Genomic DNA, 13,962 nt, shown 5'->3' with positions numbered 1-13,962 from the left:
CATATCATAAATTACCAAGAGAAAGAAATGTTATAGATCTTATAAATTTAAGCACCATTTTCAAAAAAATACACATAACCAAACATAATTTTTGAGTATAGATGAATTTAATAAGTATCCATGCATGAGTATATATATGAATAACATGATGAGATTGTATGAAAATAAATAGTTGTTTTGTTTGAATGTGGATTTTTCATTTAATTTTTACACACTCTATTTACCATGAAGGCACCTATGATTCGACATATATCAAGCTAGATGCACCACACCCAGACATTTGGAATCAGAACTCCCAGTCCCAATAACACAATGAAGAAAACTGAAGACTTTATACACTTCCTATACCAGTAAACAAGAATTCAATACCTGTAGGAGTACAATGTGAGTAGTGCCCTATAAGAAATACTTGCGAAGAATCGTGTGAATGCAAAATGGATATATGGTAGAATAACTGAGGAACCTTGCTTCGGTACTTGCAATCAATCATGTGTTCGATAGACCTGTACTGCGAATTTTTGAAAGAAAGAAAGGATTTAACTATACTTCGTTGTTCATTTTTGTTGCTGGACTGCAACTTGGCTGATAAACCAGTAGAAGGTGTTTTCTATTCATCGTCTCTTTTATGCTGTTTTGAATGAAAACTAGCTCATCAGCTATTGAAGATCCCATGACCTTATATTCTGCGTAGGGTTTCAAATTTTGGGATAAAAACAACACTCAGTCCTACGCGGCAGGACATGTTCGGTCTATAATGCTCAAACAAATTCAAATTCATTCATCATAACACACCACAACACAACATGCTTAGGATACAAAACAGATCCATGCATAATCCAAATATAAAACAATACCATTTCTAATTTTTGGATGATTTCCACAATGAATCTAATTACACCAAAATGAAGAAGTTTGTGATTGAACATTGAAAGGCAATGACACTTGCCAAATGTTTTAAGCAAAGATAGATGTCACAACCTAGTGTGTCTGTCTTCACAGAGGATGAGAAGAGAACATATATATCTATGTACCTCACAAAATTGCAATATTTTCCCAAAACAGAAAAATGAGAGATACTGCATGAACACACTGCCAATAAGATACTTACCCAAAATTGCAATCATTTTTCCCTTGCTTATATCACGAACTTTTACTGCATGAACACACTCACTCATCACAACACTACCAAGAAGATAAAAACATGCACATCATAACACTACCAAGAAGATAAAAACATGTTCATCACAACACTGCCAAGAAGATAAAAACATGCAAAGAGTCATGCATGCAATGTGAGTAATACATAAATGACTCAACCTCTCCATGTCTTTCTATTGCATTGCATAAATTCTTGTCAAGGAAACTACAAACCAAACTTAAGAAATGTTTTAAGAAAACTTACAAAATGATGAACTCAAGGCAGGGGTTGATCATCAAGGCTCCGAGCATAGTGAGGGTGAACCTGACTTGTGCATGTTGAGGTGTCAACTTGTTGCCGCTCCATCATCATGATTAATTTTTCCTCCATGAACTTTATTTTATCCTCTAACATTGCACACTTTTAATTTGCTTGAGCAGCTATTTGAGTTGCTTGATCGGCTCTTTGAGTTGCTTGATCGACTCTTTCATTTGCTTGCATCACTTGTTGATGAAGTTGTTCATTAAGAGAAAAGTAATCACTAGAAGGAGCAAATATTGAAGGTTGGGTTAGGGAAGACACTCCATGGCAAATGTTGGAAGCCAAGTCTCTGCAGTGCCATAACATCGACCTCTACTCTTGCCTCCTGCAACATCCTTCCAACATTGAAGTTTTGTTGTTGGATTGATCGGTTGGCAGTTGGAAGATGATCCTTCAAAGTTGTCTGATTGGAGGGCTTTCAATCGCTCATGGTAGGCTTCCTAGTTCATTGTGAAAATTGTTAGTGGGGCAATCCTAAGGAATATAAATCATGTATAGAAAAGTAGAGCAATAACTTACGTAAGTCTGTTTGGCACGACTATCTACCCAAAGTCCATCCTTCTTAGTGTGTGTGGCCATGAATAATTCATCAGGTTCAACCGGCCGACCAAATTTTCGTTCCTAAAATAAATGAAAAGGTTACCAACATTAGATATTATCTACTAAATTTAAGCTTATGCAACGAAATATAGATACTTACTAGGCTCAATGCAATGTCGAGGTGTGATTTACGACCAGTAGAGTGCAATGCCCCACCTCGAGTTGATGACCTATTCAATTTATTTTGGATTGATTGTTCTTTGAACTTTTTTGAATCCCAATAGTCCAAGAGACCAATCCATGCTTGTTCACTAATCCAGTTAGGTCTAGTCGCTTTCATCCTAGCTTTAGCAAGCATATCAGAAAGGCGCTTTCTCACCTTTGACTCATACACTTTTCTAATTTGCCATTCATCATGAGGGGCCCAAGTCACTCGAGTCTATAAAAAGAACAACAAATTTAAATAGAAGTTGATGAATATAATAAATACTTAAATCGAAATGATTGAAAATGCTATGTTATGATCACCTTAAATTCAGTCCACCATTTAAGTTGGACTTCCTCTGGTGTTTCGTCATAGTGATAGTAAGGACCCCTAAATTGTGACCTAATTGCATGCCCAATTGCCTTAGTAGCACAATGATTAGGTGCCCATCTACAAAACATGCAAACCAAAATGTTAAACATGAAGTATAGCAAACAATTCATAATAAAGTTCAATGTGATCATAAACTTACCCTTTACCCACTGGTCGAATGATGACTCTCCCACTACCATCATGTTCTTCATCAGGGATATCATGGTGCGTAGTAGGCGTGGGTTGTACTGGCGTATCAGATGAGGGTTGCACTGATGCCTGAGTGGGCTGAACTGATGTATGAGTGGGCTGAACTGATGTATAAGTGGGCTGAACTAGAATTTGAGGAGTCACAGGAACGGATGGAGCACTAGAGAAATGAACTGATGAAGGAGTAGGTGTGGACTGTAATGGTGGACCCCAAGTGGGAAAGAGTGTCGGAGTAGACAAATATTGAACTGTTGGAGCCACGGGTGATAAGACGGGTATAATACGGGAGGTAGAAGGAGGAACATTGTCCTGCCGCACTGCAGAACGAAAGGATGAGGACGGGGTTGAGGAAGAAGGGGTCGAAGAAGAAGAAGGGGTCAAAGAAGAAGAAGGGGTGGAGGAAGAAGGCGCGAAGGATTGAGGAAAACGGGATTGGTTTGATGGGCCAGAATAAGGGATGGACCCTAGTTCTATTGCAAGACGACCATGCATAGATGTGTGGACTCCACGCCTAGCATTGTTATGTCTGATAACAGAACCATCCCTTCCTCTGGTCCTCGACATTTCTCTTGAAAAAAAAATGACATCATCAATTAAGTTAGGTACATTTTCATATTAGTTGTCAAATAATAAAAAATATTATACATTAGTCATCAGTGTTTTCAAAGTCCCAATTGTCCATATCATTGTCATCATGTTCTTCATCATCTTGACTTGATTCATTGACCTCATCTTCATCATCATCATCACATACGGTTTCAATAACATCATCATTGACGAGTTCAACAATTAATGTGTCAGCTAAGCCTTCTACTTCCTCAATTATTGTAATTGGTAACACGTTAGGCATTTCATCAAACTGATAAGGTAAATCATCTTGTATGTTATCAACTTCAACATGACCTCGGGGATTTGTTGTGATTGCCACGCTCCAACCACGCAAGTTCCTACATATCTTTGGATAAGGCACAAAGTAAACTTGTCTTACTTTTTGTGGAAGAATGAAGGGATCATATGGAATATATCTTCCACCCATCTTGATTTCCACAATGTTATATTTTGAATGAACTTTGGTGCCTCTATTTTTGGTTGGATCAAACCAATCACAAAAGAAAAGAGGAATCTTCTTACTCAAACCAAGATATTCTAATTCATAAATATGTTTGATGACGCCAAAGAAGTCATCTTGTCCTCCTTCTGTTACACCTTTTACATGCACCCCACAATTTGTGGTTTTCTTGCCTTCACTCCATGACTTTGTATGGAACTTGTATCCATTAACGAAGTACATGTTCCACGATGTTGTAGATGAATTAGGTCCCCAAGCTAATGCTTTCATGTTTGGGTCAATCACCACATTCCTCTCATCATAAACCTATGAAATAGTTAGTTACATAATTGTTAAATTAAGTAACACTTACTTAGTTGTTAAATTAAATAATACTTACGTAGTTTTTAAACCATTCTGGAAAATGTCTATGTATATTCACTGAACCCTCTTTGTTGTTGTTGTTAACTTGTAAGAACAATCTTGAAATAAATAAGTAATTAGTCATACATTGCAATTTAAACATAATCAATACAAATTGTGTTATATTTAACTTACTCAAGTATTGGTTTAACTTCATTGCAATTGATGAGGATATGTACATGGGCAGAACGATATTCATCATCATTTAGCCAATATTCTTTACGTGATCCACTAGGATGACCACATTTATTGAGAACAAACAATGTTGATTCAAATCCCTCATTTGAACTAGTCCGAGGATCATTTCTCAAACTTGTATTTGACAACAAGCTTACATGTTGGAAATAATGAGAACAAAAATAAGTTATTTCACGGTGTAAGTAGAATGCACATATTGAACCTTCTACCCTTGCTAAATTAGCCACTAATCGTTTTGCATCTCTCATCAACCTACACCACATTTCAAGTTTTAAATATTGAACAATAATTATGAACAATAAAACTGAGGATTGGGTGATTACCTTTCAAATGGATACATCCATCTGTATTGGACAGGACCACCAAGTATTGCCTCAGTAGGAAGATGAATAACCAAGTGTTCCATTGAATCAAAGAAACCTGGTGGGAAGATTCTTTCCAATTTACATATAATGATAGATATATTGGCCTTCATTCGAATTAAATCATCCATCCTTAAAGAGTTACAACATAAATCTCTGAAAAATCGACTTATTTCAGCTATCGCATTCCAAACAAATTCAGGTAATGAACGAAATGCAATTGGTAGTAAACACTCCATGAAGACATGACAATCATGACTTTTCATATTATGCAGGCTCCCTTTATCAATGTTTGCACACCTGGCAATGTTAGAGGCATATCCATCAGGCATTTTTAACTCTGTAATCCATTTATAAATTGATTTTGCATCTTTTTTTGTGAAAGTGTAGTTTGCCTTTGGCTTTCCTAACTTCCCATTTTGTAACTGAACCAATTCCAAGTCACCATGTGCACAAAATTCAGCAACATCCATTCTTGCCTTGTGATTGTCCTTTGTTTTATCCTTGACATCCATCACAGTATTGAAGACATTATCAAAAAAGTTTTTTTCGATGTGCATGACATCAAGATTGTGTCTTAGCAAATTGTGTTTCCAATATGGCAAATCCCAAAAGATTGATCTTTTTGTCCAATTATGACATTGTCCATACCCTAATAAAGTATCAAATGGACCATCAGTCACCTTTGGAAAGTCTCGAATAAATTCCCACAATTGCTCTCCGTTTAGGAAATTAGGAGGCCCATCCAACTCAATCCTGTTTTTCGTAAATCTCCTCTTGCTTCTCCTAAATGGGTGATTAGTAGGCAAGAATCGACGATGACAATCAAACCAACTACTTTTACCACCATGTGGTAATGTAAAATCTTTCGTGTCCTCCATACAATGAGGACATGCTAATTTCCCTTTAGTCCCCCATCCTGACAACATGCCATAAGTTGGAAAATCATTGATTGTCCACATCAAGCAAGCTCGCATGACAAAGTTTTCTCTTGTAGAGATGTCATATGTCATTACACCTTCATTCCACAATTGGTTAAGATCATCAATAAGAGGTTGCAAGTAGACATCTATTTTTTTAGTTGGGTTACTTGGGCTAGGTATGAGACAAGTAAGAAACATGTATGGTTTGGTCATACACATTTCAGGGGGCAAATTATAAGGAGTAAGAAATACAGGCCAACAAGAATATGGGGATGTTGAAGCTTGGACATAAGGAGTGAACCCATCGGAACATAAACCAAGTCTCACATGCCGTGGGTCAATAGCAAAATTCGGATATATCTTATCAAAGTGCTTCCAAGCTTCCCCATCACATGGATGTCGCAGTATGCCATCTTCTCTTTTGTTTTCAAAATGCCATCTCATTTGCTTAGCAGATGGCAAATAAAAAATTCTCTTCCTTGGAATTTGTTTGTATCTTCCCTTGTCATCTTTAGGAGGAAAATACCGAGGAAGATGACAAAATTTGCATTCAGTTAAATGGTTATCATCCTTGTAATATAACATGCATCCAGCTTCACAACAATCAATTTTTTGGACTTTCAATCCAAGACTTGACACAATTTTTTTAGCTTCGTAGTAGTTCTTTGGTATGCAATTATCTTTGGGAGCTACATCAACTAACAATTTTATGAAATGGTCTAAACATTTTTCAGGTGTATGCCAATTCGTTCTAGCTGCTAGTAGTCTTATGGCTACTGATAATTTTGACTCGGTGGCACCATCATAAATGGGTTCATTTGCAGCTTCTAACATATCATAAAACCTTTGGGCTTTTGCATTAGGTGACTCTTCTACATATTCATCGTCGGTGTCCATGTGATCATAATGACTTGTTATGTCTGCTTCTTGCATGTATGCATCATACACCATATTGGTCATTGAACCAATGTTATCAACAAGTTCTGTTCTTCCATGGCTACTGGATGCATAATCAACATTGTCCTCACTTGACATCTCTTCTCCATGTTGAACCCAAACTGTGTAGTTAGGTTTAAAACCATATCGTAGCAAATGAGCCCTCACATGTGATGGTGGAAGAATTTTCTCACAGACACACTTTATGCAAGGACACCTTATCCCTCCTTCTAAAGTATAAAAAGTTTGATCAATTGCCTTTGAAACAAATTCACTCACTCCAGTAATGAATTGTTTGCTAAGTCTCCTTGAAGGATCAAGTCGTTCATACATCCAACTTCGATCCATTTTTCTGCATATAATATATGTATATAGTAGTAAATAAATTATTAGCCAATATAACATCGTTGTATGAGTAGTGATATATAAGAATTATCAAACAAAACTATCATACCATATCACAATTCAGTTTGTAATGAACTTGATACTAAGGATATTTTTACCAAAATATGAAACACATATTGGATCAAGAATGAATTGATCACTAGACAAATGAAAGAAACCGTGAATTCTTTCACTTTTAAGAATCACATTTTTTTTTAATTTTGCATTTGTAACATCCAGGAAAAAGTTGTAACAACATGTGGGCTACTTTTTTAGTTACAATGAGAAACTTCAAGAGCTGAAAGATTACATTGTGATGCTGGATGATGCTAGGCAGAGGGTACAAAATGAAGTTAAGAAAGCAATAAACTACGACCACGGCTGAATTAGGAATTAACCAATTTCCTCTAATTAGAGGTTGAATAGCAACCACGACTACACCAGGTTCTCCATGGTGCAATAAAATAGCAAGGGCATGTGATGAGCATAATTTAGAACTCAAATTAGAAAAGACCATAGTAAAGACAGACTTCAAGCATTAAGGAAATAAATATGGATTATCTATGGAGTAGTTCTTGCGAAAGAATAATGTATTAAAAAGGAGAAGAATGAAGAAAGAAGAAAAATAAACTATATCACGTGTTGTGAGATGAATACCCGAGAAAGGTTCTCATTTACCAGATTATTCCAATCCACATCTAAGGCTTGCACCCAACTCTCTAATTGGCATCATTGCAGATTCTTCACACAAGGCTTGTAGATCACTACTACAATATCCTGCAAATCAAGAATAACAAACATTATGGTCACGAGTCAAAAAGAAGAAAAAGAAAAGAAAATCTCATTGTTCCAATTTCTTTCTCATCACGAGTCAAACTAGGCACGAGCAAAATATGCATTTTAGCTACAAATACTTACCTTAATTATGTCTCTTTTACAACCCTGATTCTAGATTGTTTCTAATAAAATAACACTCATTCTAGATTTTTTTATGAAGCTTTGGAATTTCTGCCTTAAAAAACCAGAAGTATGTTGTGCTTCATTCCTTTCCATTAACTATTTCAAAACGTCACACAAACTACAGTTACTTTTGTTACCTTGCAATGTAGACATCCTACCTTGTGGCTTAAAGACAATAATCTGAAGGTGAAAGGTCGGTAGTAATCTGAAGCATTCTCTGTCGGCCAAACCAAAACTACAGAGAAAAAGAAAGGAGGTGAATTAGCACTAGCACATGAAGAGATTGTGATAATCAGCAACATTAATTGATAATTGAGACTTTATGTTAGTTGGTTTTGGACAAGTATTAGTGTGTTACAACCCCCTAGAAAAGGCTTACTGGCCCATGCGTCGTATTACTGGCAGTTATCCACCCCTGTCCAATTAGTTTAGGGTTTAGGGTTTAGGGTTTAGGGTTTATTAGCAAGGACTGATACATAACACGATTAACAAAGCTCATATGACCAATTGTTCTTTTCCATGCTTTGTATGAAGATACCAGCAAAAACAATAATTGTGCTGCAGAAGACACATGGCAAATGCATTGCAAGATAAGGTACCTTTGGAGAGTGGCTCAACAAATAAGCAACATGGCGTAAAAACAAGCATCAGTTAGGAAAAAAACGGTACTATGAATCTTGTGAAAAAGTTGCATTAAAATGTTCTTTTGTACCATCATATATTATATTGTATTATGTTATAAATTATAATACTCCAATTCAAAAAATGTTTGGTCTGAGCATACATGGTTAGCAGTACCCATAACTCAAGTAGAACTTTAACTTATATAGTGAGAACAAGAGCTGTGGAGCCATCGTTAAAAGATTTCTTTGTTTGCAGTAGGTTATAAAGCAAAATCTAAAGCATATATCCTATAATACACATGAGTTGGCCATTGTGGCCCTTGCATGTAATTACTCTCCTAGGCATGAAGCCGACACACAGATGACAATAGCAACATATCATGATGCAGCTACCAGCAGCAATGAAAACAGTGCAGATTATCAGCAAAAATTATGACAGAAATAGTAATTATTACCATTAGAAAATGTAGAATCTGAGTTAGTGCATGAAATTCTGACATCTTTCAAACAACGAAGGGGAAAACTTGCTAACTTTAGTATATGTTTACAAATGCAACTTTTATCAGTGTACAAAGCCTCTAGTTTTTTTATTTTATAAATTACATGTACTTGCTGTGAGTATTTATAGTAACTGCTCTGTGAATTGTAATGCAGTTAGGGAAGAAATCAGTGTGTTGGAGTCCCTGGAATTTGATTAAAGAATTCCAAGGTAATGAAAAGGGTACGTTCATTTGATCAGTTCTATCAAAATTTTGAAGAATTTTATTCATTTACATCATATTTATGTTATTATATTATACTGTGTAGCACCTTCCATGTTTTGTTCCACCTTGACTTTGTTCTATCGATATCACATTACTTTATTTTCTTTTCTTTATTTTGGACTGACTAATCTACACAATTACTGGCACTACATACATGTATACAAAGATAAGAGAAAAAATTGTTATTCTGAGGTAGCTATTGCCATCAGAATCATTGTTAATAAGAAGCCTCTGATAGAAGAGTTTTTTTTAAGGAACAAAGGCTATAAAAGCATCTATATACACTTCCTCTGACCCACCAGTCAACTCTAAATAGCAAGTATGATGATGATAAATAAAGATGATTTCATAAGATTTTTCTGATTTTTTTTGTTTATGGCATGATTAATGAATTATGATATTGTTGAATTCTTTCTTTTGTATTTGGTAATCATATTTTTAACCCTTTTGTTTTAATGGTGGTAATGATACTTGAACCAAAATGAGAAATGGTTGTTTAAATTCTGGTAAAACTGTTTAAACTTTTTTCAGATATTATATCAACTATAAGTTAATAAAGAAGAAAGTCAAGAGATATGTAGAACAATTGGAGGTTGGAGCTCAAAATCGCCATAATGTTTTCAGAGACTTCTCAATGCTGCTAGACAATCAGGTGACTTAATGTTGTCACTTACATGACTAGCAAATATAACATTGAATACAAATTCCACTTTGTGTGAAAAAGTTCATCTTATCTTTTTTTGCTTTTATGAATTTATCAAACGTATTCCAACTCATTTGCTATAAAAGATGCTTTAATTAGGATAAGCACACGAGACATGATTATAAATTTTATCATAGGAATTAACTAGTACGTACTCTAAAATAGTCCCTTTTTAATTGAAATAACCATGAAGTTCAGATAGCAACTACATGAAGAAAACCACACCAAAACTGACACCCTCACTGTGTATAATACTTGAATACATACACAGTCTTTCTGATATTCCTTCATTTTGTTAACTTCCTATGAACAAAACTTGTAGTTCAGGGTAATAATCATTTTACAAGAAGCAAAGAGAAGTTCCAGAGAGCTTTTGTGTTATAAAATCAAAATGTCACTTAAAATTTTCAAAAAACAAACTGAGTATGATAAATTCTAAATAATCTTTCCTTGATCTTGAATTTCAGATTGAAAATTTGTTTTGTTTCTTCTTGAACAACAAGGAGTACTTGCACACAGGCTGTCAGATATTGGAAAAGAGCACTATACTCTTATACAGCAGTCAAATAGTTCAAACATCTCTAAACTCCAAGAAGCATATAGAGATGTGGGACGAGATCTTTTAAGGCTTCTTAATTTTGTGGAAATGAATGCTATTGGTTTGAGAAAGATCTTGAAGAAGATTGACAAACGGTTTGGCTATAAAATCACAGACTATTATGTCAAGACACGTGCAAATCATCCTTATTCCCAACTAAGGCAGGTTTTCAGACATGTGGTAATGTTTCTATCCCTGAATACCACATTTTTCAAAATTTACTACTAAGGCAGGTGAACAATGCAGTAATCATAAACCAGTGAATCCAGTATCATTGAGAATACAAAATACACATTAATAAAAACCAGTGAATCTGTATGAATTAAAAACCAGTGTCCAGTATCATTGAGAATACAAAATACACATTAATAAAAACTAGTGAATCCAATATCATTGAGAATACAAAATACAAAATCACAGAGAATCATTGAAAATCAAAACACAATGTTAGGGCAAAACTGAGAGAATCACTGAAAATCAAAACACAATGTTAGGGCAAAAACATAACACTGAAGCTGCAATGAACCTGCTTCCGAAACTTTCGAAACGAACGCTGAAGCTGAATGAACCTGCTGAACCTGCTGAACCTGCTGAAGCTGCTTCCAAAACTTCCGAAACGAACGCTGAAGCTGAATGAACCTGCTGAAGCTGCTTCCGAAAATTATTTTGTCTTCCCGAATGAACCTGCTGAAGCTGAAGGCTACACGTGCTTAACAATGAATAACAACACTTTCTGAGAGGGGTTTAAATTTTTTTCAAAATATTTAAAATCTTAATAATTAAAAATTTTCAAATAAATATAAATTAATTGTTTGCGTGGGCTACACCTTCAGAATTTAATTCTTTGTTTAAATTTAATTTAAAATATTTAGCGTGGGCTAAACCTTCAAACATTTAAATTTTTATTATTTGTATACTTTTAATAATGGTTGTTTCACCCACGCAACTTTTTTTTATATTTTTTTAAAAGTTTGCGTGGGTATAACCCACACTTTCTCACATTTTATTTGAATTTTGTAAATAGCCAAGGCTTATTTGACACTATTTAGTGTCGACCTAAGACCTTCACTTTTTTTTTGCAGCTAAATAAACAATTTCTTGTAGTGACATGGACTTTTGTGATACCATGATATTATGATACTTATACACCTATTTGAAATTCAAAGATAAATATGTACAATTAAAAAATATTCACTATTGGATTTCAGTTTTGTGTTAATAAGAAGAAGCCATTATAAACATGGTTAAATTAAGGTAGATAAAATATAATTAAACTAAATAGGATTAAATTTCTTGGATGCAACTTTAAGGTAGATAAAATATAATTAAACTAAATAGGATAAAATTTATTGGATGCAACTTTCAATGTATTACCTTAATTCATGTTCATATTAATCTTTTTCATCTACCTTTATGATTAAGTTGATAAAAAATTATTAATTATGATTTCTCGATAATTAAATACTAAGTTCTCTTACCATAATATTAATCTCTTTAATATTTCCTAATATTTATTGCATTAAGAAAAGCAAAATAAAACAACTTAGGAGTGAAACCACATTCCTACTCTTTCAACCAACACGTGATCCAAATTATATAATAAAAAAAAAACACCATTTCTTAGTGATGTTTAAGAAAGTTCAAACCTCGATTTTTCTACTACGAAAAGTATTAAGCACCAAAATACAATCACTAATAAAGACAAAGAAGATGCAATATGTTTAGATTAACACAAAATAATACATGCAAGTAAAATTATTATATTTAATCCAATAAGCTACCATATATGTTATGATAATTGTAATTAAAGTTATAACTAAACTGGAATTCGAAACCAAGTCCCTTGAGAAATGTTCAAAAAAGCTTTAACCGTTACATCAGTCAAGTTTTGTTGTCACATTATGATTATTATTATACTTATTAGTAAGATTATCAATATTAATAATATAAAAATTATTAACATTATTAATACTAGCGGAAACACATGCGCTAAAGCGCCTGTGCATCCGCATTTTTATTATTATTACTGTATTGTATATTATTATGTGTATTCATATATTTTAAATATCAAATATCACTAAGTAAAAATAAGATAGAAACATTTTTTCTCATCATTTATGAGTTTCAACCTACTATTTTAATAATTAAGTTATAGTAAAAAATATATTAAACAAATTTAAATTTGTAACACAATAAACATAACCATTTTGATTTGTTGTTACTAACATAAAATTCAAAAAGAGAAATATAATAATGAAAAAAAAAAGAATAAGATGAGAAACTTTGTAACAAACCTTAAGAAAATATTTATTTTCTAATTCCATTCCTCCTCTCCACAAGAATGTTATATTCAAAACGCATTCATCCATGCCCACATCAACAATGAAGTCAAGATAACTCTATACCTTAAAGCAATTACGTCATCATTATGGTGAATCACTAATTTTGATTTGTGGTTACTAACATAGAAACTAAAAAAGAGAAATATAATAATGAAAAAAAAAAGAATAATAAGATAAGAAACTCTGTAACAAACCTTTAAAAAATATTTATTTTTCAATCTCTTTCCTCTTCTCCAAAATAATGTTCAGAATGCATTCATCCTCCTCATGTTCACATAAACAATTATGTCAAGTTAATTTGTACCTTAAAGAAATTAAATCATCATTCTTGTGAATCACTAATTTTGATTGGTTGTTACTAACATAAAACTAAAAAGGAAAAATATAATAATGAAAAGAAAAAAAAAAGAGAATAAGACGAGAAACTCCATAAAAAACTTTAAGAAAATATTTATTTTCTAACCCCTTTCATCTCTCCGCAAGAATGTCATATTTAGAACGCATTTATCCTCCCCGTCGATGCCCACATCAACAATCGTGTCAAGATAACTTTGTACCGCCTTCAGTGTACGAAAATGAAAAAGCAGAGTAAAAAATATTATTATTATTATTAATATTATTAAGTATTATTAATTATTAAATATTATTAATTATTAAATAGTATTAATATTATTAATTTTTTTAAATGTTATTAATTTTATTAAAGATTATTAATATTATTAAATATTATTAATATTATTAAATATTATTAATATTATTAAATATTATTAATATTATTAAATATTATTAATATTATTAAATATTATTAATATTATTAAATATTATTAATATTATTAAATATTATTAATATTATTGATATTATTAAATATTATTGATATTATTAAATATTATTGATATTGTTAAATATTATTG

The 13,962-nt window shown here is 33.0% G+C and overlaps 1 protein-coding gene across 3 annotated transcripts; it reads right to left on the bottom strand.

Moving 5' to 3' along the window:
• Nucleotides 1-279: 279 nt before the first annotated feature.
• LOC137825765 (uncharacterized) lies at nt 280-11,430 on the bottom strand. Of its 3 annotated transcripts, none has more exons than XM_090294422.1 (11): nt 11,235-11,430; nt 8,179-8,255; nt 7,718-7,837; nt 4,779-7,028; nt 2,737-3,354; nt 2,528-2,654; nt 2,160-2,438; nt 1,979-2,080; nt 1,403-1,899; nt 1,109-1,153; nt 280-508 (listed from the first exon to the last, which is right to left on the bottom strand). In XM_090294422.1, exons 3-9 carry the CDS (start codon nt 7,732-7,734, stop codon nt 1,708-1,710), a joined length of 3,585 nt encoding a protein of 1,194 aa, XP_090150548.1. In that variant the 5' UTR covers nt 7,735-7,837; nt 8,179-8,255; nt 11,235-11,430; the 3' UTR covers nt 280-508; nt 1,109-1,153; nt 1,403-1,707. The 3 variants fall into 3 exon arrangements, with proteins under 3 accessions (XP_090150548.1, XP_090150549.1, XP_090150550.1); XM_090294423.1 differs by having other exon boundaries at nt 280-683; nt 1,403-1,895; XM_090294424.1 differs by lacking the exons at nt 280-508; nt 1,109-1,153; nt 1,403-1,899; ... (1 more) ...; nt 2,160-2,438; nt 2,528-2,654 and having other exon boundaries at nt 3,214-4,707.
• Between the last annotated feature and the right edge of the window lie 2,532 nt (nt 11,431-13,962).

Source organism: Phaseolus vulgaris, chromosome 8 (genome assembly GCF_051622355.1).
Source record: "Phaseolus vulgaris cultivar YP4 chromosome 8, ASM5162235v1, whole genome shotgun sequence".
Lineage (NCBI taxonomy): Eukaryota > Viridiplantae > Streptophyta > Magnoliopsida > Fabales > Fabaceae > Phaseolus > Phaseolus vulgaris.
The sequence above is the reverse complement of the archived record's forward strand: the minus strand, read 5'-3'. Positions and strand labels throughout refer to the sequence as shown.